Source organism: Eutrema salsugineum, unplaced genomic scaffold, assembly GCF_000478725.1.
Source record: "Eutrema salsugineum unplaced genomic scaffold, Eutsalg1_0 scaffold_5, whole genome shotgun sequence".
NCBI classification, from domain to species: Eukaryota; Viridiplantae; Streptophyta; class Magnoliopsida; order Brassicales; family Brassicaceae; genus Eutrema; species Eutrema salsugineum.
The window spans coordinates 3,022,755-3,049,763 of record NW_006256612.1 but is presented as its reverse complement, the minus strand read 5'-3'; the positions used below and the strand labels follow the sequence as shown (position 1 = coordinate 3,049,763).

The 27,009-nt window shown below is 39.8% G+C and overlaps 3 protein-coding genes and 1 non-coding gene across 4 annotated transcripts; 2 read left to right on the top strand and 2 right to left on the bottom strand.

Annotated features, from left to right (window-relative positions):
- Positions 1–3,615: 3,615 nt before the first annotated feature.
- Positions 3,616–3,722, bottom strand: LOC112084226. Its single transcript, XR_002898185.1, has one exon. It is a non-coding gene; the product is annotated as a small nucleolar RNA R71 (small nucleolar RNA).
- A 4,172-nt stretch (positions 3,723–7,894) lies between these two features.
- LOC112083943 (uncharacterized protein K02A2.6-like) lies at positions 7,895–8,608 on the top strand. Its single transcript, XM_024152165.1, has one exon. It carries the CDS (start codon positions 7,895–7,897, stop codon positions 8,606–8,608), a length of 714 nt encoding a protein of 237 aa, XP_024007933.1.
- A 6,167-nt stretch (positions 8,609–14,775) lies between these two features.
- On the top strand, positions 14,776–15,423 carry LOC112083942. The gene is made up of 2 exons (XM_024152164.1): positions 14,776–15,051; positions 15,103–15,423. The coding sequence occupies exons 1-2, from the start codon at positions 14,776–14,778 to the stop codon at positions 15,421–15,423; spliced, it is 597 nt and encodes a 198-aa protein (XP_024007932.1).
- A 7,372-nt stretch (positions 15,424–22,795) lies between these two features.
- Positions 22,796–24,507, bottom strand: LOC18991858 (pinoresinol reductase 1). Its single transcript, XM_006415188.2, has 4 exons — positions 24,111–24,507; positions 23,544–23,784; positions 23,180–23,383; positions 22,796–23,044 (listed from the first exon to the last, which is right to left on the bottom strand). The coding sequence occupies exons 1-4, from the start codon at positions 24,456–24,458 to the stop codon at positions 22,884–22,886; spliced, it is 954 nt and encodes a 317-aa protein (XP_006415251.1). The 5' UTR covers positions 24,459–24,507; the 3' UTR covers positions 22,796–22,883.
- Between the last annotated feature and the right edge of the window lie 2,502 nt (positions 24,508–27,009).

Here is a 27,009-nt window from a genome sequence, read left to right as displayed (position 1 = left end):
GCGCGGCGAAGGCGTTCATAAGCGCAGTTGGATCGAAGGCAGCTTGAGTTCGGTTTGGTGAGGTTTGGTAACCCCGGCGCTTGAGCTCGGCTCAGCCCTGATTTGTTACGCTTCCGGTTGGGATTGTGCGGGGCTGCGCTCGCGTTCCTCCATAGGCCCTCCGACCTAGCCTGCAGGTCCTCCGACCTGGGTGGTCTCATCTGCACAGGTCATCCTACTCCCGACCTGGACTGAGGTCGGTTGTCTATCATCATTTATCATGTCGTCCTGGCCAATTACCGAACCGGCCCCACGGTGGGCGCCAATTGTTGATTACTGTATTCAACTATTCGAGGTCGGTCCGGTAATTTGAGTTCGAAAGAGATTAAGTTGATTAGATTTTATTAAGTTCTCAATTACAGTTCGTTCAGTTCGGAGGTCTCTCGACGAACTCAATACAATATTCAGGTCTCTACTCTCCGGGTCCGAAAAAGATCCCTTCTACAGCAACAATTCTACTATTTATAGTACAAGAACGAAGAGACGTCCTAGGGCTTCTCGTTCGGCTCTCACCGCCTCTCGTTGCTGGGCTTCTTTCTCATGGGCCGCGTCGCCAGGTCAGACCCATTTTGGCTAAGACCTTCGTAAACCGGGATCAATTGGGCCGGTCTTGGTCTTTAACCGGTCCGAACCGGGGAGCGGAGCGTACCACCAACAGCAGTAGTTCACAGAGACGTCAAGACTAGTAACCTACTGTTAGAAGATAACTTTGACGCAAAGTTGGGTGACTTTGGACTGTCCAAGTCATTCCCTTTTGACGCTACACACATATCAACCGTTGTGGCTGGTACACCAGGGTACCTCGATCCTGAGTAAGGAAGACGATGCTTTATTTTAGGGTTTATCTCTCAGAAAAAGAAAATAAATGATATGGTGGATCTTGATAATGATTTAGCGTGTGTCATAACGCAGGTACATGATGAGTAACTGCCTAACTGGTTAACTGACAGGAGTGACATATACAGTTACGGGATCGTTCTTCTGGAGTTAATAACAAACCAGCGTGTTATCGACCAGGACAGAGACATACGTATGATCTTTGAATGGGCAACTTCAAAGGTCCAAAATGGCGAAACAGCTGATATTGCCGACCCAAACCTAGGAGGAGAATTCGACGAAAGCTCACTAAATAAAGCCGTTGACATTGCTTTGGCATGTGCGAATCAGACAAGTGGTAACCGCCCTAGCATGAAGAATGTTGTCTTGGATCTAAATGAGTGCTTGGAGTTGGAGGTTGCTCGGACCATCGGTGTTCCCACGCTAAAGTCTAGAGAATAATAATCATGTCATGAGATTAGTATTTGTTTTCTTATTTAAAACTTATTATTACTGATCCTGCCCTATGTGCCGAATTTTATATTTTGTTAACTAATATAATAAGAAAAAAAACCTTTGATGATATTAAAACTTTTCATTAAATTGTGTATTTTTAAAATGAGATAAATTTAAATTTGTAATAGTTTATATCTATTGTTTAGAGGATTTTTGGTCTTTTTCGAGGCAAATCTCCTGCAAAACAAAGAGACATGTGAAGGCAAAAAAAATACGATAATGGGATGTTTTTCGATGGCTCTCCAACGCTCAAGTCAAAATTTTTTTTATCAAAAATCCATAAAATGACAAATCGGAGAGTAGAAAGAGATCAGAAAACATAGTAGACCAAGAGCTCTTGAGAAAGGGAGAGTCTGCTCGACCCTAAGTTTAGTGGGGTTTTTAGGTAGAAAATTGATAAGTGGAGATTTCGACTCATTCTAACCTGTGTTTACTAATCTTTTTAGGAGTCTTAGGAGTCTTTTTCAGGTTGTTTCAGGTGACTAAGAGGCTTTAGCTGAGGATTGGATGGTCTGAAAAGCTTTGGAGCAAAAAGAGATGAAACTGAGCAAAAAGGAGCAATTTTCATACGTAATTGGAGAAGCCTTCTGTGGAGCACCTGCTCCAACCATTTGGAGAAAAATAAGGAAAACGACTTTTACCTAAACTGAGACCAGAAAGAGAATAAAAAGTCCAGAGCTGCCTCAAAAACAGAACCACGTTTTATAGACTTTCTTCTACGTTTTCTTTTTACAGTTTTCTGTACTAGAGAGTTTTTGCTTGTAAGCTTTTGGGAGAAGAAATCTGCTACACTTTGAAAAGAATTCTGAACCCTATTATCACTTCTGCAATTTATTTCATGAATTCATTTTCATGTGTTGCTGTGTTTCTTTTCTCCATGTCTGAGTAGATCTCTTAGGTAGATTAAAGTTTTCAAAAGATTTCATGAGATAGAGAATTAGATGCAAATAGGGCTTAAAATCGATTGTCTTCACCACTGTTAGACTTAACGCTTAGGTTGAACTGGCCACTCAATTTTCGATCTTAGACTAATCTATTCGTCAAAAGTGTAATAGGTTGCTAGAATAAACTTTGGTGAGCGATTTGTCCTTAGCCAACGACAGTTGAAGTTAAGGGGAATCGTGAACAAATCAAACCTGCTTGTTAATGATTGTCTGCAATTTTCTAGGTTCAAATGACAGTTTAGAATTTAGGTTGTTAGATAAAGTTATCGAGATCACGACAGTGGATCGATAAGCTTTTATGTTTGAGTTCGAGACCTGCATTTAAGTTGTGCCCCGAATAGTCATCTGATTATCATATCTGAAACTCCTGAGAATTACCTTGATCTAGTGCTTGTTTTAATTTGGAATTTAAATCGTCTTTAGCTTGCTTTTACTTGTCTTTAAAGTTACAAACCAAGCATCTTTCGTCTTAGCTTTAATTCAGTCTTTTTAGAGTCTTAGAATAACATTGGTCCTCTGGATTTCGAATCCTTTATATTACAATTTCATCACTGTTCTACTGCAGTAGAAACTAGGAGATACATCCAGTTGGAATTAATTTTTGGCGCCGTTGCGACGGGGACCAATTCGTTACCTCTGATTCTTGGTTTGAAATTCAGACTAAGACCTTACTAAATTTTTCTCTTTTTCTCTTGTCTGCGTGTGTTTCAGGTGTATGACAAACATATCCACAAAGAGCAACTGCACCAAGGATCTTGTTTCTTTGTCAAACGCCGAGCTAGCAAGTGTCGAGCGAGAAAACAGACGTCGAAGCCCTAATACAGCCAACATGGGCGATCAAGGCAAAAATGACAACATGGCTTTCGAGCTGCAACAGCTTCGACAGCAATTGGAGCAGCTGCAAAAGGCACAGCAAGACAGGGAGCAGCCACAACCTGCTATTAGAGACAAGGACAATCCGCATGCTTACTACCAAAACAGAGCTGCGATTGCTCCTCCAACAATTCAGAGGCAAGACTTTGAGATCAAACCTCAGCTGATCTCATTGTTGAAGCAACATCTCTTTCATGGGCTTTCTGCTGAGATGACGATAGACCACATCGAGAATTTTGAGGAGATTTGCAGCACGACTGGATCCAATGGGATACCAGCCGATTTTCTGAAGTGCAAGCTTTTTCCGTTCTCACTTGCGGACAAAGATTTGCGCTGGTTGAAGTCATTACCACCTGGGTCATTGACTACATGGGAAGAGTGCAGATCAGCATTTTTGGACCATTTCTACACTAAGGCCAAAACTGCAGCTCTGAAGAACAAGATCTCGTCGTTCAAACAGCAACCTGGTGAAGCTTTCTGCAAAGCTTGGGAAAGGTACAAGGAGTACCGAAGAGAGTGCCCTCACCATGGATTCTCTGATGAGCAGATTCTGTCAACTTTTTATGATGGTGTCAACTGAGATTACAGGAATGCTTTGAATGCAGCTAGCAATGGCGATTTCATGACTAAGTCCAAAGCAGGTGCTTATGAGTTGATTGAGAACTTAGCTGCAAGCTCCATCAACAAATCCCAAGAGTATGACAGGTCCAGCAAAGCAGTTCATAGTGTGGAGTTACACAAGATCGATGAGCTTACAGCAAAGGTGAATCTGCTGTTGAGAGAGAACCAGAGATCTGTGCAGTTTGCTGATGAGGTTGGTGATACACCTTTTGCCCAAGAGTTTGTAGAAGCAGAGGATGATGATCAGATGGAGATGAACTTTGTGAATGGATTAGGGTATATGCAGAACCGCAGATTCAACAATTTCAGAAACCATCCAAATCTGTCCTACAGGAGCAACAATGTTGAGAACCTTCAGGGTCAGGTCTATCCACAGCAAAGTGTGCAGAATCAGTCAGGATTTCAGAAGAAATTCTCCAGAAATTTTCAAGGGAAGCAGTTCATCACCAATCAGATTCGATATCAAGGTGGAAATCAGCAGAAGTTGCCCTTCACAAGTCTGCAGCCTTCTTCGAATTCCCCAAATAACTCGCAGGAGGAGCTGAAAAACTTGATGCAACAACTGCTGGTTAATCAGCAAAAGTCTTCCATGGAGATTAATGCCAAAGTGGACACCATGTACAATGATTTGAATGGTAAGTATGAAGCAGTGTGGACTCATGTGAAGAAGCTGGATGTTCAGGTAGGTCAGACTGCTGAAGCTGTGAAGAGATCACCTGGAACTCTCCCTGTAAAAAGTGAAAATCCTAGGAATGAGTTTGTCAATACTATTGAGTTGAGAAGTGGGAAGACTCTACATACTGCACCAACAAGTGTTGTCTCAGAAAAGAAGAAGAAAAAAGACGTGGAGCACCTGCTCCAAGAAGGAGCACCAACTCATAACGTAAAAAAGACGATGGAGCATTCTTCTCCAACCGGAGCACATGCTCCAAAATCGGGAGCACCTGCTCCAGACGTAGATTTGACGATGTAGCACCCTGAGCCAACGACGAAGCACCTGCTCCAGCCAACTGCTCCAGCAAACATTCCTGCGCGAGTTTATACGCCTAAGGTACCTTACCCAGTTCCACCTAAGAAGTCCCGGAAGGACTTAGAAGAGGCAAAGTGCAGGAAGATGTTGAAGGATTTGACTGTGAAACTCTCTCTAGCTAATGTTGTTCAGATGATACCAGCTCTTAAAAGATACATGAAGGGGTTAATATCTGGGAAATGTGTTGAGGAAGAGAGTGTCATGATGGTCTCGAAGGAGTGCAGTGATGTGCTTCAGAACAAAGTGCTGAAGAAGAGAAGTGATCCAGGAAGATTTGTTCTCTCAGTCAGGATTGGTAATGCGCTGTTTGCACGGTCTCTCTGCGATCTGAGTTCAAGTGTGAATATGATGCATTATTCTGTAGCCAAGCGATTGGGTTACACCAGATTCAAGCCGACAAAAATCTCGCTGGTGTTCGATGATAGATCAACCAAATTTCCGGTTGGTATACTTGAGGATTTGCATGTTTAGATAGGCAATACACTCATCCCAGCAGATTTTGTGGTTCTGGAGGTTGATGAAGAACCCAAGGATCCTTTGATATTGGGTCAATCCTTCTTATGCACAGCTGGTGCAATCATAGATGTGAAAAGAGGAGTGATAGATCTCCAGCTGGGAGATATGGTGGTGCGATTCGAGATGAACAAACTCCTTAAGAAACCAATGATGGATGGACATACATTTGTCGTTGATGATGGTTCAGGCATTGCTGAAGAGGTTGCTGAAGAGGTTTTGGCCATTGATCCTTTGGAAGTTGCACTCACAAAAGCCGAAGGAAAACATATCTGAGTGAGGAAGCTGATGGGTGTGCAAGGATGCTAGATGCAAGCATGAAGATGCATAGGCTGGTGGCATACATGAGCTTGGAAGGCAAAGAGAGCACAACTGCAGAAAACACCGACGGAGCACCTGCTCGCGACGGCTTGGTTGATGGACCTTGGAACGAATTGAGAGCTCCGAAGCTTGAACTCAAATCCCTTCCTACGGGGCTCAGGTACGCGTTTTTAGGACCCAATTCGACATACCCTGTGATAGTGAAATCTGAATTGAACAATGTAGAGATTGCTTTGCTTCTTTGCGAACTTAGAAAGTATAGGAAAACTCTAGGATATTCACTAGATGACATTCCAGGGATTTCTCCAGATCTTTTCATGCATAGAATACATCTAGAAGATGAATCAATGACTTCTGTAGAACATCAGAAGATGTTAAACCCGAATCTACAAGATGTTGTTAAGAAAGAGATAATGAAACTTCTAGAAGCTGGTGTGATCTATGCGATTTCAGACAGTAATTGGGTTGGTCTGGTTCATGTAGTTCCTAAGAAAGGTGACATCACTGTAATAAAAAATGATAGGAATGAATTGATACCAACTATAACTGTTACTGGGCATCGAATGTGCATAGATTACAGGAAATTGAATGCTACAACTCGTAAATATCATTTTCCTTTACCATTTATCGATCATATGCTTGAACGTTTGGCTAACCATCCTTACTACTGTTTGTTAGATGGTTATTCAGGTTTCTTTCAGATTCCAATCCACCTGGATGACTAGGAAAAGACGACATTCACATGTCCTTTTGGCACATTTGTATATCGCAGAATGCCATTTGACTTGTGCAATGCCCCAGCGACTTTCCAACGCTGCATGATGTCGATTTTTACTGATCTGATTGAAGACATAGTGGAAGTTTTCATGGACGATTTTTCTGTCTATGGAAGCTCATTTTCTGTCTGTTTGTCTAATTTGTGCATAGTCTTGCAGCGGTGTGAGGAGAAGCATCTGGTGTTGAACTGGGAGAAATGTCATTTCATGGTGAAAGATGGGATCGTGCTTGGACAAAAGATCTCAGAGAAAGGGATCGAAGTGGACAGGGCAAAGATCAAGGTGATGATGAGTCTGCAGCCACCAACATCAGTTAAAGGGGTTCACAGTTTTCTGGGTCAAGCTAGTTTTTACAGACGCTTCATCAAAGATTTCTCAAAGATTGCTAGACCTCTAACGCAGCTGCTGTGCAATGATGTGAAATTTGAGTTCGATGATGCATGTTTGGAGGCATTTCACACGATAAAAGGAGCTTTGGTCAGCGCTCCTATTGTCCAGCCACCAGATTGGGAACTGCCTTTTGAGGTCATGACCGATGCTAGTGATTATGCAGTGGGAGCAGTGCTGGGACAGAGGAAAGAAAAACAGCTCCATGTCATCTATTATGCCAGCCGAACATTCAACGAAGCTCAATGCAGATATGCCACAACTGAAAAAGAGCTTCTTGTAGTGGTTTATGCCTTTGAGAAGTTCAGGTATTTCCTTGTTGGGTCGAAAGTTGTTGTTCACACAAACCATGCAGCGCTAAAATACCTGTTGACGAAGAAGAATGCCAAGCTAAAGCTCCTTAGATGGATCATTTTGCTGCAGGAGTTTGATTTGGAGATCAAAGACAAAAAAGGGATTGATAATGGTGTTGCAGACCACTTGTCAAGGCTGAAGATTGATGATGATATTCCACTTGATGACAGCCTTCCTGATGAACAAGTTTACGCCATAGATGTTTCTAGGTTTGACGAGTACCTGCTCCAACCTGGAGCACCTGCTCCGACGAACTTCTGCTATTCAGTTGGAGTAATTCGACATTCTGGTTTTCCATAGTTTGGAGAGATTGACTACCTTGCTGCAGAGTAGGAACCGGCAGATTTCATGGGAAACAAGAAGAAAAAGTTTCTAAAGGATGTGAGGCATTTTTTTAAGATGAGCCTTACTTATACAGGCATTGCTCTAATGGAATCTTCAGGAGATGTGTAGTTGATGAGGAGATACCAGGGATCTTGTTTCATTGCCATGGTTCACCTTATGCTGGTCACTTTGCCACTTTTAAAACAGAGTCAAAGATCCTCCAGGCTGGGTATTGGTGGCCTAGTATGTTCCGAGATGCGTAGAGATTCATATCCAGGTGTGACACATGTCAGAGACAAGGGAACATAAGCAAGAGGAACGAGATGCCTCAGAACTTCATTTTGTAAGTAGAGATTTTTGATGTGTGGGGTATCGACTTCATGGGACCATTTCCATCATCTTATGGCAATGAGTATATTCTGGTGGCAGTTGACTATGTTTCAAAGTGGGTCGAAGCTCTGGCTAGCCCTACAAATGACACAAATGTGGTTCTGAAGATGTTCAAATCTGTCATATTCCCAAGGTTTGGTGTGCCTCGAGTGGTGATTAGCGATGGAGGTTCACACTTCATCAACAAGGTTTTTGAGAACCTGTTGAAGACGAATGGTGTAAGACACAAGGTGACAACTCCGTACCATCCGCAGACGAGTGGGCAAGTTGAGATTTCCAACAGGGAGATCAAAAACATTCTCCAAAAGACTGTAAGCACCACAAAGAAGGATTGGTCAGTGAAGCTTGATGATGCTCTTTGGACATATAGGACAGCTTACAAGACACCTTTGTGGAATAAACCATTTCACTTGGTGTATGGAAAAGCTTGTCATCTCCCAGTGGAACTCGAGTACAAAGCTGTTTGGACAGTGAAGTTGCTGAATTTTGATGCTAGAAGTGCTCATGAGAGGCGAGTGATGCAGCTGCACGAGTTGGAGGAAATTAGGCATCTGGCCTATGAAAACTCGAAAATCTACAAGGAGAAAACCAAAGCTTTCCATGACAAGAAGATCCTCAACAATAATTTTGCACCAAACGATCAGGTGCTGCTGTTTAATTCTCGATTGAAGCTTTTTCCTGGAAAGCTGAGATCAAGGTTGTAACACCCCCGATTCGTACTAAGATTAGGACGAACCCAGAGCGCCACAAGATGATAATAGAGACAGTTCGAAAAAAGCAGCCCATACTAATTAGGTTAAACCGCTTCTAAAATCACGCCTCTCGACCAAGACCTAATGCTTTTCAACCCGTATCTTAGTCTTGAGTTGTTTCAGCTTGGACTAGCTTATACCACTAACACAAGCCGAGTTTTATTTCAAACATACTTATATTATTAAACTTGAAAATATTGTCTTACAAAACGATTATAGCGAAACGGCCATGGCCTAGTGCCCAAAAGATACTATGTACATACTTGAAACCTTGTTTTGCAAAAGCCAAGCCAAAACTACTCCGGCCGTTCCGCCTTTCTCGAGCTATTCCCGACTACTGGTCACCTGCAAAACAAATGAGTCATGAGTATTCTAGCAATACTCAGTGAGCTCCGGGTGTACTAAACACACATTAGTTCTCAATCCCCACACAAACAATCACACAATTAATCATAATGCATCATTGTATGCACAAGCGGAAGCAATCTAAGACATAGATTTTTATATGTCAATCAATCTCGTTTCCTAATGTGAGGCCTCTAAATGCATCGGCCACTCCCCTAGTTGCAACGATCAAGCAAATCACCACACAGGATCATCTTGGTGACCTCTCACCGATCTATTAACATACCGTCACATAGCATCGGAATGCCTTACTGGCAGCACTCGGCCAAGGGAGCTACCCTTCGACCCTCTGAGTCTTCCTACCTCCGTGGCCTTCTCCACAAAGATAAGGTACGTGGACGTGCCGACTGCATCTACTCTAAGAACGTATAAATCCTACCTTGATTTATACTTCCTAGATGCATCATCAAATAACACACAAACAATTAAATACGACATGCAAGAGGTCCTTTACTTGCATTCATCATTTAATTTACCAAGTATTATTTCTATCCGGTTTTCCCTAAAACCATAGAAAATAATACGTCAAACCTTTCACCGAGCACAACACCAGACCAGAATAACACCGCCCTGGTTATTCTTCCGACCAAACCTGCATGTTAGCCTAATAACATACACAAAACCGGAACTCACCCTTAACGCAGGTCCAACACCGATCTTAACCCATCTTGTTCCTAACTTCGGTATTCCTCTAGATCTAAAACGATATAGATCTAATGAATATATAGCCTAGGACAAGATTAAAACAGAAAGGGTTTACTCTACGGCTTACCGACCGTTCGCTAAGCTAGCACCGCGCGTCCACTTCCTGTAAGCAGAATCCTATCGCCAAATAGCCAAACTCTCTCCTTTCTCTCACTACTTTCTCTCTCAAGAATTCTCAGATTTTGAGATGAATTTCCTGAGCTTAAGGGAGGGGTATTTATAGGTTCAGGGACGTTTTGCATGTTTGCCACATGCTAAACACTTGTCAAAAATTCTTAAACCTTAGTCATCAGACCTAACACTAATCACCCTTAATCATGCGCCAAATGTGTGGACAGAAACCAGCCACATCTGTTCTTATCCGCACATAACCTCCATCAGATTTCCACATTTGTACAATAATCTGACTCGCTCATGCTTCCTCGGCCAGAACCTGATTCCTTGGCGAAAATCTAATTCTCTCGGCAGAATTTTTATTTCCCTCGGCTAAATCCTTTCTTGCTCGACCAAAGTTGCTTCTCTCGGCAGAATCTAACTGTCTCGGTCCGTTCTCGACTCAGCACTTAACCGCGGTCGCTTGTCCGTGCTTACTCAATGACCTTGTTACAAAGGTGGTTTAGACCTTTCATCATCAAAGAGGTTCGACCATATGGAGCTGTAGTGTTGCTGGACACTAAAAGAGGCGAGTTTGTTGTCAATGAACAGAGGTTGAAGCCGTATCTTGCTGGTCCTAATGTCGCAGAAGGTGAATCACTCACCTTAAGCGATCCTCCTCGAGCCTAAATAGCTTTTCAAGTCAAGCTAATGACTTAAAACAAGCACTTGGTGGGAAGCAACCCATCGGTAAAATTCTCTAACTTTGTGTTTTTATTTCTTAGTTACTAAATTTGTTTTTAGGTTTTTGTTTTCAAAAAAAAAAGAAAAAAAAAACATGTAAGAAGGTTTTTAGCGTGAGAAAGGATGTGAGGAAGAAGAAGAAGGAGCAATCAACTGGAGCACCCGCTCCATCTGCTGGGTTGGCTGCTAAAGGCGTGAAATTGTCGAAGGAGCACCTCCCCCTCTGTTGGAGCACCTGCTCCACGGGGGGCTCCAGATAAAAAATTGACGGAGGAGCACCTCCCCCTCTGTTGGAGTACCTGCTCCACGGGGTGCTCCAGACGAAAAATTGACGAAAGAGCAACCCCAGGAAAACCGGAGGACCTGCTTTGGCACCTGCTCCAGACGAAGAAAAGACGAGGGAGCACCCAACTCTGTTCTGGAGCACCTGCTCCGCCAGGGTGCTCTACATGTGCGAACCAGGTAAGTTTTTTGGGCATTTCTCTAGCTTATTTTCACACCAGGGACGGTGTGAAGTAAGTCCGAGGGAGGGTAATGTTTCTTGTACTTCTTTCTTTTACTTTCTTTCAGTACTTTCTTTGAGTCAGTTTTTAGTTTGTTTCTTTGGGTCATTTTGTTTTTTTTTGAGCCAGTCGGTTATATGAGTCAAAACTTGTGGGAACTAGGACCAAATCTATGATGAGTTTAGACCATTTGTGAATTTTGACCATGTTCTTTTTAGTGACCATTGCTGCAAAATCAGTCCAGACCAGACTTATGGAAAATCAAAGGGCTGACCAGCGAACTAGAGGCGTCCATGTTTCTGACAAAATCCATTGACCTGAGCTAATTTCTGAGCTCTTCTTTTTACCTCATCGATATGACAAGTGTTCACAAGGCTTGACTCCTTATTCATACCTGAAAAACAAGGACCTGTGTGATGAAAAGATTGGTACTCCTCTCCCTTATTCTAAGCGTTAACTAAAGTTGAAAATATGAGATGATTTTCTTTCAAAGTAAAGGAGTAGGGAAATTTCCTGTGACTTCACTATTTTACTTTAGAGAGAAATGATCACACAAAGATTGGAAGTGAGGGGTAAGAAAGTTTCCTGTGACCCCATTATTCACCTAAAAAAAAAAAACTGCCTCCAAGTGAATAAGTTCTGGGGGAGAGGAAGAGTACCTTTGTGTGTTTTGGTCAGTTTTTCATGGTATAGTATGGGAATGAGTCTAGAAGGCCCTTGGCATTGGTTTCATCAGTGAAACCCAGCGATGATGGGATATGGATAATGTTATGAAATTATGGATCTAATCTGGGAAGCTGCAATATCTGCAGAGAAGTACATGGAGGTTCGATTTGGATTGATGTTGCAACATATCGTCCGCATGCTATGGTCAAATTTAAGGTCTTCTGAGTTTTTGCGAGTTCCCACCATAGTCCAATCATTTTTCTGGAACTAGATTCTAGTTTGTTTGAGGACAAACAAAGATCTAAGTCTGAGGGAGTTGATAAGTGGAGATTTTGACTCATTCTAACCTGTGTTTACTAATCTTTTTAGGAGTTTTTGAAGTCTTTTAAAGGTTTTTTCAGGTGACTAAGGGGCTTTAGCTGAGGATTAGATGGTCTGAAAGGCTTTGGAGCAAAAAGAGATGAAGCTGAGCAAAAAAGAGCAATTTTCATACGTAATTGGAGAAGCCTTCTGTGGAGCACCTGCTCCAGCCACTTGGAGAAAAATAAGCAAAACGACTTTTACCTAATTCTGGGACCAGAAAGAGAATAAAAAGTCCAGAGGCGCCTCAAAAACAGAACCACGTTTTACAGACTTTCTTCTATGTTTTCTTTTTACAGTTTTCTGGACTAGAGAGTTTTTGCTTGTAAGGTTTTGGGAGAAGAAATCTGCTACACTTTGAGAAGAATTCTGAACCCTATTATCACTTCTGCAATTTATTTCATGAATTCCTTTTCATCTGTTGCTGTGTTTCTTTTCTCCATGTCTGAGTAGATCTCTTAACTAGATTAAGGTTTTAAAAGTATTTCATGAGATAGAGAATTAGATGCAATAGGGCTTAAATTCGATTGTCTTCACCACTGTTAGACTTAACGCTTATGTTGAACTGGCCACTCAATTTTCGATCTTAGGTTAATCTATTCATCAAAAGTGTAATAGGTTGCTAGAATAAACTTTGGTGAGCGATTTGTCCTTAGCCAATGACAGTTGAAGTTAAGGAGAATCGTGAACAAATCAAACCTGCTCGTCAATGCTTGTCTGCAATTTTCTAGGTTCAAACGACAATTTAGAATTTAGGTTGTTAGATAAAGTTATCGAGATCACGACATTAGATCGATAAGCTTTTATGTTTGAGTTCGAGACCTGCATTTAAGTTGTGCCCTGAATAGTCATCTGATTCTCATCTCTGAAACTCCTGTGAATTACCTTGATCTAGTGCTTGTTTTAATTTGGAATTGAAATCGTCGTTAGCTTGCTTTTACTTGTCGTTAAAGTTACAAACCAAGCATCTTTCGTCTTAGCTTTAATTCAGTCTTTTTAGATTCTTAGAGTAACATTGGTCCTCTGGATTTCGAATCCTTTATATTACAATCTCATCACTGTTCTATTGCAGTGGAAAATAGGAGATACATCCAGTTAGAATCAAAAATATAATAAATGTAAGAGTTTAGGAGTGGACATGCAGGTTTAGGGACCACCGTGGAATAGAGTGGAAGTAAGAAAGTGGTTGGAGTGATGACTGGAAAATGAGAGTGCTAAGCACTATGATTCACAAATATTTAGAGAGATAATATGAACTTCAAGGTAGCGAAAGAATTGAACCCTTTTTCTGTTGAAAAAGGGTTAAATATTTATAGAATTTTACCTGACTCTGATTAGTATACTGGATCAGACATTGGGCCTTTAATTTTGCGGGTTGGTATAGGATCTAGCTTGACTGGATCCGAATCTTGTACTTGCGTCATGTTTCTGATGGCCTCATCATCTTTTCTTGGCGTATTCCTCCTGCTGCGAGACCATTCCTTGGTGCGTCCTTTTCACCTTCAGTGTACGGGTTAAGTTCGGCGGTTCAGATGCGGTATGGCATTTGCTGAACTTCTGCTTTTCTTCTGCTTTCTGTGAGTTGTCACTATCACCTGACATGTGTAAGCATTTAGCATTAAATGCCAATCCCGTGGGCTTACAAATGGTATGAGCAATCAAATCAGCAAAACTCATATACCAATTGTCGAATGAAAGAAAATTTGAACGGTATTTCCCGCTTAATGGAGCATTTATACCTGATTCGGATCCCATGATACTATGACTGAGTTGTCGGGATTGTCTTGCTGGCTGGCTGACTTCTTTCTTTGGGTTTCTGTGCGGGTTACATTTCCTTATATCCCGACCCTTCCAGATTACTGAGCTTAGGTCTAGGATATAGATAAAGTAACATCTCTTCTTCCTGACTACTCGGTTCTCGACCTCCTTATCCTTGACAGCGTGACATGCGCTGTCAGATACGAGGAACCCAGCAACAGGTGGTCTTTCATGCCGGATCTTCCGAATTCAAAGGATTAGAAGCCTGATGTTATATGCTTAGGTCGTAGTGGACCGTAAATCCAATACGAAACCTAATTTAGCCCAAGAGGGCGTATTTAAAAAAAAGTCATGGATGTCACATGCAAGCACGTGATTCGCCCACGTAAGAATGACTGAATATATATATATATATATATATATACAAATATGTCTGAGACTTGCTTTTTTCTATCCTCAATCCTATTCTTTTACCCAAAATAACCATCTCCTCCTTGCAAACCTTGCTCCCTTTTCGGAAACCGCCGCCCTCCTTCCTCTATTCTCGCCGGAGACTCTATTTTTCTACCGAAAATAAGATGCTTTCTAACCTGTAACCTGTCTCAAACATATTTACTTTTCACATCTGGCTTTAACCACGACTCCTTTCATGTCTAGCTCAGTGCTAAGAACCCCTGCCTCTCACCATTCCATACTGTCTCCCTCTGCTTCTTCAATGATACAGAGGAAGGCAACAGCTCGATCTTGAAGACCTCTCCCTCCTGGGAAGTTTTTTTCTGTGTGTACCTGATTTTCTCCACTTTAGTCTGGGACTAAGACACTCAAAACTCTGCTGATAAAAGAGTACCGTTTACTTATCACCTCCTCTCTCTCTAACCACCAAGCATGGACCGGTCAAAAGAAGATCTAAACATCACGCACCTGGAGGACGAGGATGAGGAAATCATAGAGCTTCCTCATGTTGACAACTCCCATCTTATTGCCAGATTCAGCAGAAGCCTCGTCGGAATAATGTTCAATAGCGAGATAAGGAGTACTGATGCTCTTATTACCTTTATGCCAAGACAAAACATTTGGGATGTTGAAGGAAGGGTCCATGGAATAGATCTGGGCAACTCAAGGTTTCAGTTTGACTTTGACTCTGAAGCAGATCTTTTGAAAGTGCTCAGCAACAGACCATGCCATTTTAACAGATGGTCATTCTCTCTTTAGCGATGGACTCCCCATGTTGGTGAAACCTTCCCAAACAACAAGATAATCTGGGTCAGGATATCATGCATACCTACTCACTTCTGGGTTGAAGAGAACTTCAGCACTACTGGGAAATGTCTGGGTGATGTAAAGGCTGTAGATGCCAGAGTTGCAAGAGTTCAGGTATCGGTGAATGCCGATAAACGTCTCAAGTTCTCTGCAAAAGTTAAACTTGAATCTAGTGAGATTGTCAAAATAGGCCTGAAGTATGAGAAACTAGGAGATGATGCCTTACCAGTAGACACATCTTCCATGATGAAAGAACTTGTACTCTCTTGTTAGAAGATCAGAGAAGGGAAAAAATGCTGGAAAGAGAAGCAGAAAGAAAAATGTCTCAAGCTGCAAGAGATGAGCAGCACCGTGAGAGGGACATCATGTACCTGCGACGCCAAGCAGGAATGTTTTCTGCTCCAGTGCGTGAGAGAGCTCCTGCCCTAAACCCTCCGGTGGAAATCTCCAGTTTCCTGCAAGCAAACAATGAAGACAGAGATGATGCAGAGAGAGACAGAAGAGGACCGAGAGATTCTAATGAAAGAAGAACTGAGGAGAGGAGAAATGGCAGTGTTTGGAACATAATCAAACATCACAGAGACTACCGTTCAGAGGCTCGTCGCTATGAGCGATGCTATTAACCGATGGAAGACTCTATTCCCAGACTCAGAGAAGACCCTAACCAGTCCGGAAATCTCTATCGCAAAAGAAGGTATGAAGATTCTTTTGTAGCTAGCAAAAAGAAAATAGAAAAAAATAGTAAGGAGAAGGAGCATTTACCTAAGCAGAATCCTCACGCTAGAAAACCACCTTTGTCGAAGATCCCTTCTCTCCCGAAGCAGTCATCTGATTCTCAAAGAACTCTGTCTGACATTCCCTCTCGTCGCGACGCTCTCAAAGCCAAACAGGTACCAGTTTCACCGGAACACCAGAGAAGCCGACCTTTTCGCCTGAATCTCCTCAGCAGATCCAGCGATTTGACAGGAGGGAATGATATGGAGCCTGGTGAATCCAATAAAGTTGGTAGCTCAGCAAAGAAGCTGCTTTTTGCTGATCATGTGGCTACAAAAGATAATGCTTCGCACTCCTCTCAGAACCAAGGGCCTACATCAAGATCATTTCCCCATCAAGTTTTCAGTAACAAAATCTGGTTTGATCAAACTTTGGAGAAAGAAGAAGAAGAATCTGCTGTCCCCATGGAAGAAGATCATTTTCAATTTGTACCTGAAGAAGCTCCCTCTGTGATTCTGGGTAATGCGGAAACGGACTCCGAGTTGGGAAAAAATCTGAAAATTGTGGAAGCAGCTCTGATGGAGGATGAGGATGCTTAAACTGATCCTGATTTCATGGTGACATCTAAGAAAATTGAAGGAATTGAAGATGATGATGAATGGCTAGACGATTCCGACTTGTATGACGAGAAGCAATTAGAGGAGCTGCTTAAAGGCGACGACCTGCTAGGAGAAGACTTGGTATCAGAAGACATGGTTCTCGACGCGAAAAATCCAAATGCTCCCGAAGTTGAAGGCCACCTCAAACCTAGAGCCTCTTGGTGGAGATCACCGGAGAAGATGGATGAGATCTCTCAGCCGGTCCAACCTCCCGGGAAACAAGGTCGGCTCATCGGAAAAAAAGTACCTAGATCGCCGGCGACCCTTGGCGTGTCTCTAAAATGCAGGAATTTTGCTTTGGGCTGAATCTCGCCAAAAGCAAAGGGGAAGCGAAAAAGGCAAGCTCAGGCCCAGGATCAGAAGATAAGAAGGGAAAAAAAGGAAAAGTCCAAATGGAGAGAAGCTCAATGGAGAGAAGCCCAAAGGAGAAAAGGAAAAAATGGGTAGGTTTTAATTAGTTTGGTTTATTTTGGTTATTGGTTAATAACCGATCCGAACCGATAACCGAAAATTGCCCAGCTACAATAACCATTCGGATATTTCACCAGAACCAAACCCGAACCGAACCAAATGTTTTGGTCGGGTTCGGTTTAATACTTTGGTTTCGGATTTTATGTCCAACTCTACCGTTCAAAATGAAAGTGATCAGATGGAGCTGTCAGGGTGCGGATGCCGACCTGACGAAGGAACGTCTAGAAGAACAATCGGAAACTAAGAACAATCGGTTTTTCAGCAAGATATGCAAGTGTATTTTGGCTATGACCATGTTTGTACCGTTGAACCGTGAGGTCAAAGCGGCGGTCTAGCCCTTCTATATATGGATGAACTTACGGTTTCTATTTCTTATTCGGATGAACATTTGATTGATATAAAAACAACTCTAGACGGGCAGAAAAATTTTACGACTTTCGTCAACGGAGATCTGATTGTAAAAATCGCAAAATTGTTTGGAAACGCCTCACCCGGATGAGCCTTTCTCGTTAAGAGACTTGATTTATGATTGGGGATTTTAATGAAATTACAAGGAACCATGAAAAACGAGGAGGATGAAAAAGACCTAAATATTCATTCATCCCTTTTCGAATTATGTTGGATAATTGTGGCATGCTAGAATTCCCATTCAAAAGAAATTCATTCTCATGGGTTGGAAAGAGACGGTCGGGTAAAGTCAAATGCCGACTCTATAAAGTCCTTGGGAATCAAGAATGGCAGTCTAGATTTTCCCACATGACTATGGAGTACCTAAAATTATGGGGTTCGGATCACCGACCGGTTCTAGCTATGATAAGAGTGGATAATCAACGGCTAAAAAAATCTTTTAGGTTCGATAAAAGATGGCTAGGAAAGAAAGCAGTTATTTCCGTATGGGACTCTTTTGATGGAAGCTCACGTCGAGTTTTCCATCAAAAATAGCTGACTGTCGGAAAAGTATCTCCTGGTGGAAGAAATCTCTCCCAATTAATTCGGAGAAGATGATCGAGGATCTAAAAACCCAACTAGATGAAGCTCAGGATGATGAGAACACAACAACAGAAGAAATAGAAGAGATCAGAAGGAAATTATATGCAGCGCTGCGGGAAAAAGAAATCTACTGGCAACAAAAGAGCCGTGAAAAATGGCACAAGGAAGGTGATTAAAACACAAAATTTTTCCATGCCATTACTAAACAAAGGAGAAGCTGGAACCGTATCATCGCCTTAAAAGATAATAATGGAAACTGGGTGGAGAACGTAAAAGGCATTGAAAAGGTGGCTTCACAATATTTTTAGGACCTGTTTACTTCGTCACTGCCCACAGATCCTGAAAACGCACTCCGGTATATTACCGAGTATTGTGAAGGATCCATCAGAAGCATAAATTAAAGAAGCCCTCTTTGATATTAATCCAGATAAAGCCTCTGGCCCGGATGGGATGACGAGTAAATTTTTTCAAAAAATCTTGCAGAGTTCCGCCATGACATAGTTAAATTGGTGAAAGACTTTTTTACTTCGGGATCTTTTGATCCTAGACTTAACCAGACAAACATATGCCTTATCCCAAAGAAGAAAAAACCAAGAGCAATGATGGAATTTCCCCCGACTAGTCTCTACACTGTATGCTACAAGATTATCTCTAAGCTGCTCTGCAAAATACTAAAAAGGACTTTACCAAACCTGATCTCGAAAACCCAATCGGCCTTTGTGGCTAGACGTCTGATTAGAGACAATATTCTCCTGGCACAAAAAAATTTTCACGCCCTTCGCACAAATTCCATCTGTAGAGAAAACTTTATGGCCATCAAGACATACATGAGCAAGGCATACGATCGGGTTGAATGGGACTTCCTGGAAGCCCTTATGATTAAACTAGGTTTTTCCGAGAGATGAGTGAGATTATTAATGTTCTGCATTTCCTCAGTCTTGTACCAAATCCTGATTAATGGAGAACCAAAAAAAAAAAACATCCCGACGCGAGGACTACAGCAATGCGACCTTATATCCCCATTCCTATTTATCTTGTGTAATGAGGTTCTTATCTCCATCCTTAATAGGGCAGAGGAGGAAATACGTTAAAAGTAGCCCAAGCAAGTCCTTCAGTCTCACATTTGCTTTTCGCCTATGATAGCCTGTTCTTCTATAAAGCGGAAGTCCAACAAGGTTCTGAGATCTTCGGGATTATTAATACATATGGATCAGCCTCAGGACAACAACTAAACTTAGGCAAATCATCCATCATGTTTGGGAATAAAGTGGACCAGAACCTAAAGATTGATATCAAAGATGCCGTTGGAATAACTTCACAGGGCGGCATGGGCATGTACCTGGGCCTCCCAAAACAGATCTGTGGATTAAAAAGGAAATTTTTCTAATATGTCCAGGATCGGCTGAGTAACCATGTCAATAATTGGTCTGCAAGACTTTTTTTCAAGGATGGAAAAGAAATTCAAACCAAATCGGTCGCTCAGGCCATTCCTACGTATGTCATGTCATGCTTTCTCTTACCACAAGGAGTGACTGATAAACTGCGAAGCGCCATTGCTAATTTTTGGTGGAGTTCCAAGCAGAATAGCATCGGAATACACTGGATTGTCTGGAATAAGATTTTCATTCCCCAGGATATGGGCGGACTTGGATTTAGAGATTTAAAAATTTTTAATTTAGCCCTTCTAGCTAAACAGCTATGGTGACTTATTCAGTACCCTTCAGCTCTCTTAGCTCGGGTTCTGAGAGACAGGAATTATAGACAATCTGACCCCTTAGAGGAACGGAGTATCATGGCCACAAAACCGTTCCTTAAGATGGGCCTGAGGTAGACACTTGGCTCGGATCTAAACATGATAGTTTGAAGTGAACTGTAGATTCTAGATCTTAGGGCTCGACCAAAAAGTGCCGCCCCGCAGATAGGATATCAAGATCCGGGATTATTGGTATATTCTTTTATTCGACAAGATACGAAACAATGGGATTTCCCCCTTTTGAGAGAATTTTTCCAACCCGAGGATGTCTCCTTCATCCTTGGGTTGAGACCTAGCCGTACCTGGATCTTGGATGGATATGCTTGGAACCACTCCAAATCAGGACTTTACACGGTTAAGTCGGATAGACCCTATTAGAAGGACTAAGTTAGACCAAGACGCTGGTGCAAGGAGCAGACCGAGTATCACAGTCCTCCAAAGCTATGTATGGAAAGTCCACACACCAGAAAAGATGAAACACTTTATGTGGTAATCTTTATCACGGTGTGTCGCTACCTGCCAGAACCTCACCTACTGGCATATGGGGTCTGATAAGCGCTGCCCCCAATGTGGAGATCCTGAGGAATCTTTATGTCCCCCGGCCTTACAAGTTTGGGCGTTATCGAACTTTTCGTCTCTTCTGCGCTTCTTTCCGAGTACCTCTATTTATCAAAATATGAGCTTTCTCTTTTGGAATACAAAGGAGTTTGGCATGACAAATCCCCAGAAGGATGTATATCCTTGGATCCTATGGTTTATCTGAAAACTAAGGAACGACAAAATCTTCAAGGGGAAAGATACTTCCCCTGAGGATACTTGGGTTCACGCCAAGGTGGAAGCAGAAAGTTGGAGAATTGCGAATATCTTTCCGTCGACCGTATCGCAGGGACGATAATCTCCTCTCCTCCTCCGATAACCCCAACCGAGGACCCGCTATTCTCGATATGCCGGATTGATGCTTTTTGGATCGATTACAGACCGGTCAGCGGCCTCGAGTGGTGGTTAGAGGATGGTAGGGGAATGGAGATTTCTGGCCTACAAGGATGTCGCAGAAACCTCTCGGCTCTTCATGCAGAGATGGATTGCCTCCTTTGGACTATGTCGTGCTTGAGAGACAGGCAGATAATTTCGGTGCATTTCCAGACTGATTGCTCAGACTTGGTGCGAATGACTGAATCTCGAGCAGATTGGCCGTCTGACAGAGTTGGAAGCCTTCCAGATCCTTAGAGAGAGCTTTGCCGAGTAAACCTTATCATATATCCCGAGAACTTTAAATGTCTGTGCGGATAGTCTTGTAAAAATAGCTCGAGCTAAAAGAAGTATGTTCTTCCAAATCAATCATAACGAGCCGGTCGAGGATGGCATACGGATCACTCCTCCGACTAGCTAAATGTGATGTATTAGTTGGATAATGAGAAAATATATATATATATATATACATCATATCATTTTCACATTTGAAAACTATTAATAATTAAACCGCATAACAAAACTATGTCAAAGTCATATTCAATGGATATATATATACAAGTAAATATTGGTTGTATGATATTTATATATATATATATATATATATATATATATTGTTATCTAATTATCACCAATTTTATTTATTTATATTTTTGTTAAAGAAATTTTTATCACTATTTTTAATTTAACAAAAGAAGTAAAATTAAATTTAAAGATAATTTGAAAAAAACATTACTCGGCAAATTAATTCCTAGTTTTTTTTAATTATACATTTATCATTTATTGTTAAACTTTTCAGATAATTAATTATCTTTTAAATGAATAATAGACACCATTTGATTCTAACCTCTTAGTCACTGAAAAAAAAGGAACTAATGTTACGTAATCAACAATAAGTAACACAACATCTCGATTTCGACTATAATAGTATAGAGTTGAGTCGTACATAAATATATATATATATATATATATATTAATATATAGTTAAGATTAATTTAATCAGGTATTTTTGTCCGTAGATATGACCCACACGGTGCATTCTTTCGAGTCCTATTCAGCCTCACAATTGTCATCCAAATTTTTTATTTTTCAGTTTTATCATTTTTACATAATTTCTTCGGATTCAACTTTTTAATTACTGGTTTTGTATTTATCTTTGGCAATAAAATAACAGGTGAGAGCATACATCAGTGAATCCCTCTTTTATCATCAGTTCACCAAAATATAATAATATTTTTTTTATTTTTTTTGTTTTTTTTTTTCTAATTTAAAATTATTCTTTTCGACCAATCAGGATGTAACATGTGTGGAAGAGATTGTCTCTTCAAACTCATCGAGAAGAACCTGAACGATGAACACCTGCCTTTTTATTATTTTTTTTAATACATTTTGTCTTAAAAATTAGGCCATGAACTCTGATGGATGGTTTTGATAGTTCACCTACTCTCAACATTTATCATAATTCATCTAAATTATGTTTACTTATTCATCATATTGATCTTAACTAAGATTTGCATGTTGTTCTGGTCTCTCATTTTTAACAACTTCCTCCGTACCCAAAATCCCTCTGTCACTCTCATCTCTTGCATCCCAAATGAACCATCATGCATTCGGTGAGTCTTAGGCAAATGCTCGGGTGTACGTTTAAAGGCCGAAGAAAACCCAAAATAGAAGAGGAGATTGTTCCTATATTTGGAATTTGGTAACCTCCTCTCTCTTTTACCTTTCTCGTTATCAAGGCGAGCCAAACTCACACTCTCAGGAACTATAGCATACATGGAGCCAGCAAGGAGAGTTCTTTTTGGGAACCAACATGAACTTCTAGAGCTCTTTCGATTTCAGAATAAGAAAGCGTGCTTGTATTTATGCTCTAATTTTGTAATGACATTGATGAAAGAGTACTACATTGGCCTAACCGTGCATTTGTGATTGTTTAGAACTTTTAAAATTTATAAAGGCTAAGGCTCTATTGAACCATCTCTCTTTAGGGAAGTGAAAGTAGACACCATTATTTTTATTGTTGTTCTTGTATGATTGTTAATAATAAAAGCAAATATATCATATTTTTTTTGCAAAATGAATATGTTTTTAATTTTATATAACAAGACAAAACACGAATATAAAACTTCAAACTTATGATATGCATATTTATGATGGACACGATTTGACAAAAGTAATTAGAGGAACATTTTTAAGTAATCGTCCATTCGCTTGTACTTGACGTCTGGATAGAGACAAGAAGCTTCTTCGTCTTCTCCGACTTCGTGATCAGTGAGACATCCTTCGTAGAATATATGATAAAAATGTCCTATCCCCGCTTGGTGTGGAATCTCCATTTCTACATTTATTATACATGGAAAAATCAAATAACGTTTTTGGGCTTCATGTATTCAATATGCCTAAAGTCTGGCCCATTAGGTATCTATTGCAGATAGAATTAGAACTATGTATGTTACACTTTTATTGGACTTACGTTCAATGTTGGTAAGGAAGTCTTTTGCAGTAATATTGGTTTTCTCCAATTCATTTCCGGTTAGCTTTTCCCATATATGAACCAATTCAATATGCGTGAGAACATTGTCGGCAGGTCTGACATACACAGTTTTGTTCAATGTTCGCGGATCGTGTAGAGTCTTTGCTGTGTATTTTGCAATATCATCTTCATCCGCAAACACCACTACAAAGATAAAACCGTTAAAATTGACTGTTTTAAAATTATTAGATGAAACTCTAAAATCTTCTCAAGTAAAGAACCACAATGAGAAGGAAAGAATAAAAAGTTTGTCCAAGAGTTTTGTCAACAACATAAATATTTAGTGTGTGAGAGAATTATTTACCTTTTATGTTTCCATCTCCATAAATATTAACTCTTTTTTTGGGAGGGAGTAAAGTTTCCATCTGAGATAAGTTTCCGGCGAAATAGGCGGCAAAGCAAGCGCCAACAACATAAGTGTAAGGTATTCCGGCAGCTTCAATAGCTTGACGTACTTCCATTTTTTGGTCGAATGTTTCTCTTCCCGGTGGTAATGCATGTCTCATACGTGGTGGATCCATACCAAATTCAGATGGTAAGAATCGCTAATACAATTAATTTTATAGAATATTATCATCACTTTAAATAATATATAGATAACCTATGACCAAAAAATAAATGATAGATAACCATCCCAAAGTACTAAAAATAATATTTCATTAAAACCCCTTTGTTTTGTTTTAAATATTAGGTTAATTTTAATATACATGCATGTTATATTAGTACCTTGAACTTTTTTTCCATATACAAAAAGGGAAATGTAAAAAGTAATTTTAGTTTTCTCCCCATCGTGTGTTACTTTTCTTTTAAAGGTTTACAGATTGAGCCCACAAGTTTCTAAACGCACAAATCTTAACCTTTACTTTATTACCTTGACGTTACCAGCTTCTTTGATGGCTTCAACAAGCTTGAGCTGGACAAGGATGTTATGGCTACGGAAGTGAACGCCGGACATGGCGGAGACAACGACGTCGACGAGTTTCACGGCGGAAACGAGGCTCCGGTGGTCGGAGAAAGAAGCTTCGACGACACGTGCACCGAGTTTCTTGAAGGAGAGAAGGAGTTGGACTTTCTCGATATCGAGACCAATCTCCGGTCGTTGCAAAACGTAAGTCTCATGACCTTCAGCCAAACATGCCGTTACGATCCTCTTGCCTATGTAACCCGTCGCTCCCACCACCAAAACGCGCGTTTTCTCGCCGCTTTTGATCTCTCCCATTCCTTTTCTCTCTCTTGATCTTATGTGTTTGGTAGTAGTGTCTCATTTGCTTGTGTATATATATATGAGTCGAAACATGTACATATCTATGTATATGTACATGTGTGTGTACACCTAATGGATTATTGTATGCATTGTAAGTAAAGCTATCGAGATTTGATATGATGCCTATAGAAGAAAATACGTGTATATATAACTAATTAATACACTTTCTATTTTTCAGCTGATTTTTGGAAATGAATTATTAGGTAAACAAAATATACCCTTTTGCTGATGTATTAATGACTTATTTAATCCACAATTAGTAAACAATATCTAATCCATTGGAGGCCTAAGTGGCTAAGTCTCTAATAATTTGACGTAATCAATAATATTTATATTCAGAGGCTCAGAACCTATGTATGCCTTCGTGTTTTTTTTTTTTTTTTTGGCAAAGAATACATAGATGATAGATAAATCATTCAGTAGGAGAAGATACGCCTCTAAAGTAAGCAATCCGACATTGAATTGCTTATAAGGAAAAACAGAACCCCTCTTACTCTTTCCTCTTTTGCACAGAACTAATTACAACATTAGTTTAAATATCAATGCATGCATACATTTTTACAAACATTCATTTGCATCATTTGTTTCGAATCTGTATATGTATCCAACTCATTACATGTCATGATTTCTAAAGTTAATTTCAATGGTCAGAAAGAAACCCATCCAAGGGTGTATAAGTTTTGTAAACCTCCAAATTAAATGCTCTTAAATAAATAAATAAAAACTTTTTATGTTTAAAATTCTTTGTAGCATGCACTGAAATTCTGTGTCTTTTTTTTTATCAAAAAGAAAAAAAAAAGCGTTGTAGTGTCGATGGTATGAGTCTTATGACCCACACGGCGCACTCTTATGAGTTATGAGTCCCATATTCAACTATATTGCATGATTAAGACTAACATATGTCATCGAAGTTTTTTCAGTTTCATTCTTGTTTTACACAATTTCTTCAGATTTAACCTTCTAACTACTGGTCTTGTATTATCTATGGCAAGAACATATAGTTGATACTTGATAGCTCACCTATTCTCAACATTCATCACATTGAAAAGGAAATTTTTTTTCTTAATTAAGTACGTAGTTTACTTATTCATATTGATCTTAGTTAAGATTTGGCTGATCCTCTGATAATAAATTATTTAGGCCTAGGTTATTAGTAAATCGAACATATGCATCTTTTTGTATTTTTGTTTTTGTTTGTAAATGTAAACTCAAACGGCAGATGCAAACGGATTTCTTTTCTTCCATTGTGTTTGCGATTTATAGGTTTTCGCAAAAAAAAAAAAAAAAAACAATATCTATAACAATCGCGAGTGAGAACAAGTGGAGTTCTTATCATGTTAACCCGTTTCAATAAATTTAACGTTCATATTTTAAGAATATTCTTATTTATCATGATACTTCACCAAAATATTTTAAGAATATTCTTATTTCCATATCACCATATCAAAATTCATATAAAAATCAGAATAATCATCGATCAATGTAGACTACTATACTACAAGTTTCGGTCAGTTCGATATAACACCATTTACAAATTTCCGGTCAGATATGTAATAAAGTGTCAGATAGTTCAAAACCAAATGAAAATGTGAATGAGAAAAACTTTTTCTAAGCGGCGTGATATATGGACTACAAATTATTTTATGCAGCCGTTTTAAAATTAAAAGTAAATCACAAAAAAAATAATTAAAGTAAGATAAGAATGATATGGAAAAAAAAAGAGGATCGGGTTTGGTTGTCAAAAGAATGGGGTTGGTGAAAGCACCATGATTGGTTGAGTTAGGTGCCACGTGTGAAGATTTTGTGTTCTGAACATTTTAAATTAGTTTTTGTAATCATAGTTGAAATTTGTGTAATATGGTGATATGGAAATAACAAAATATTGCTTACAGTTTCAGTGTTTCGCCCAATATTCAAGATACCGCTATAGATTAGTTGGATGTTTGATATAGACCTACACGCCGATTAATCGGTGACTTTTTTTTTGTTTTTGTTTGATTAAAAAAAACAATTGTATATATCTTTTGACCTTGACTTTAAGTAATGAAAGAAGTTTGAAAGTTAACTCTATTCTGCATGTCTCCGCCAGATTAGTCAGTTGATTTTGGTGAACTGACTTTTTAGCTGATTATTCCAACATTCGTAATATTTTTTTCTTTATTGTTATAAGAATTTTTACTGCGTCTTGGTGTTTAACCAAATATTTTATTCCAGAATTTTGATATTTTTCGTAATGTTATCTTTTGATAATTTCCTAAGATTTTCAGTAAATTAACTGTAGTGAACAATTATTTCACAAACATGTATTTGCAAGGGCGTGCCTATGAAGTAGAAAAAGAAACACTTGCCTACGGATCTATTTGTTTTTTCAAAAATAAAGTGTCCAATTTTCTAATTAAATATATTAATATTGTTAATAGTAGAAAAAATTTCTTTGTAGAAAATTAATGATTATGTAAAAAATAGATAACTTTTTAAAAAATATTTTAACAACACAATAAAAATA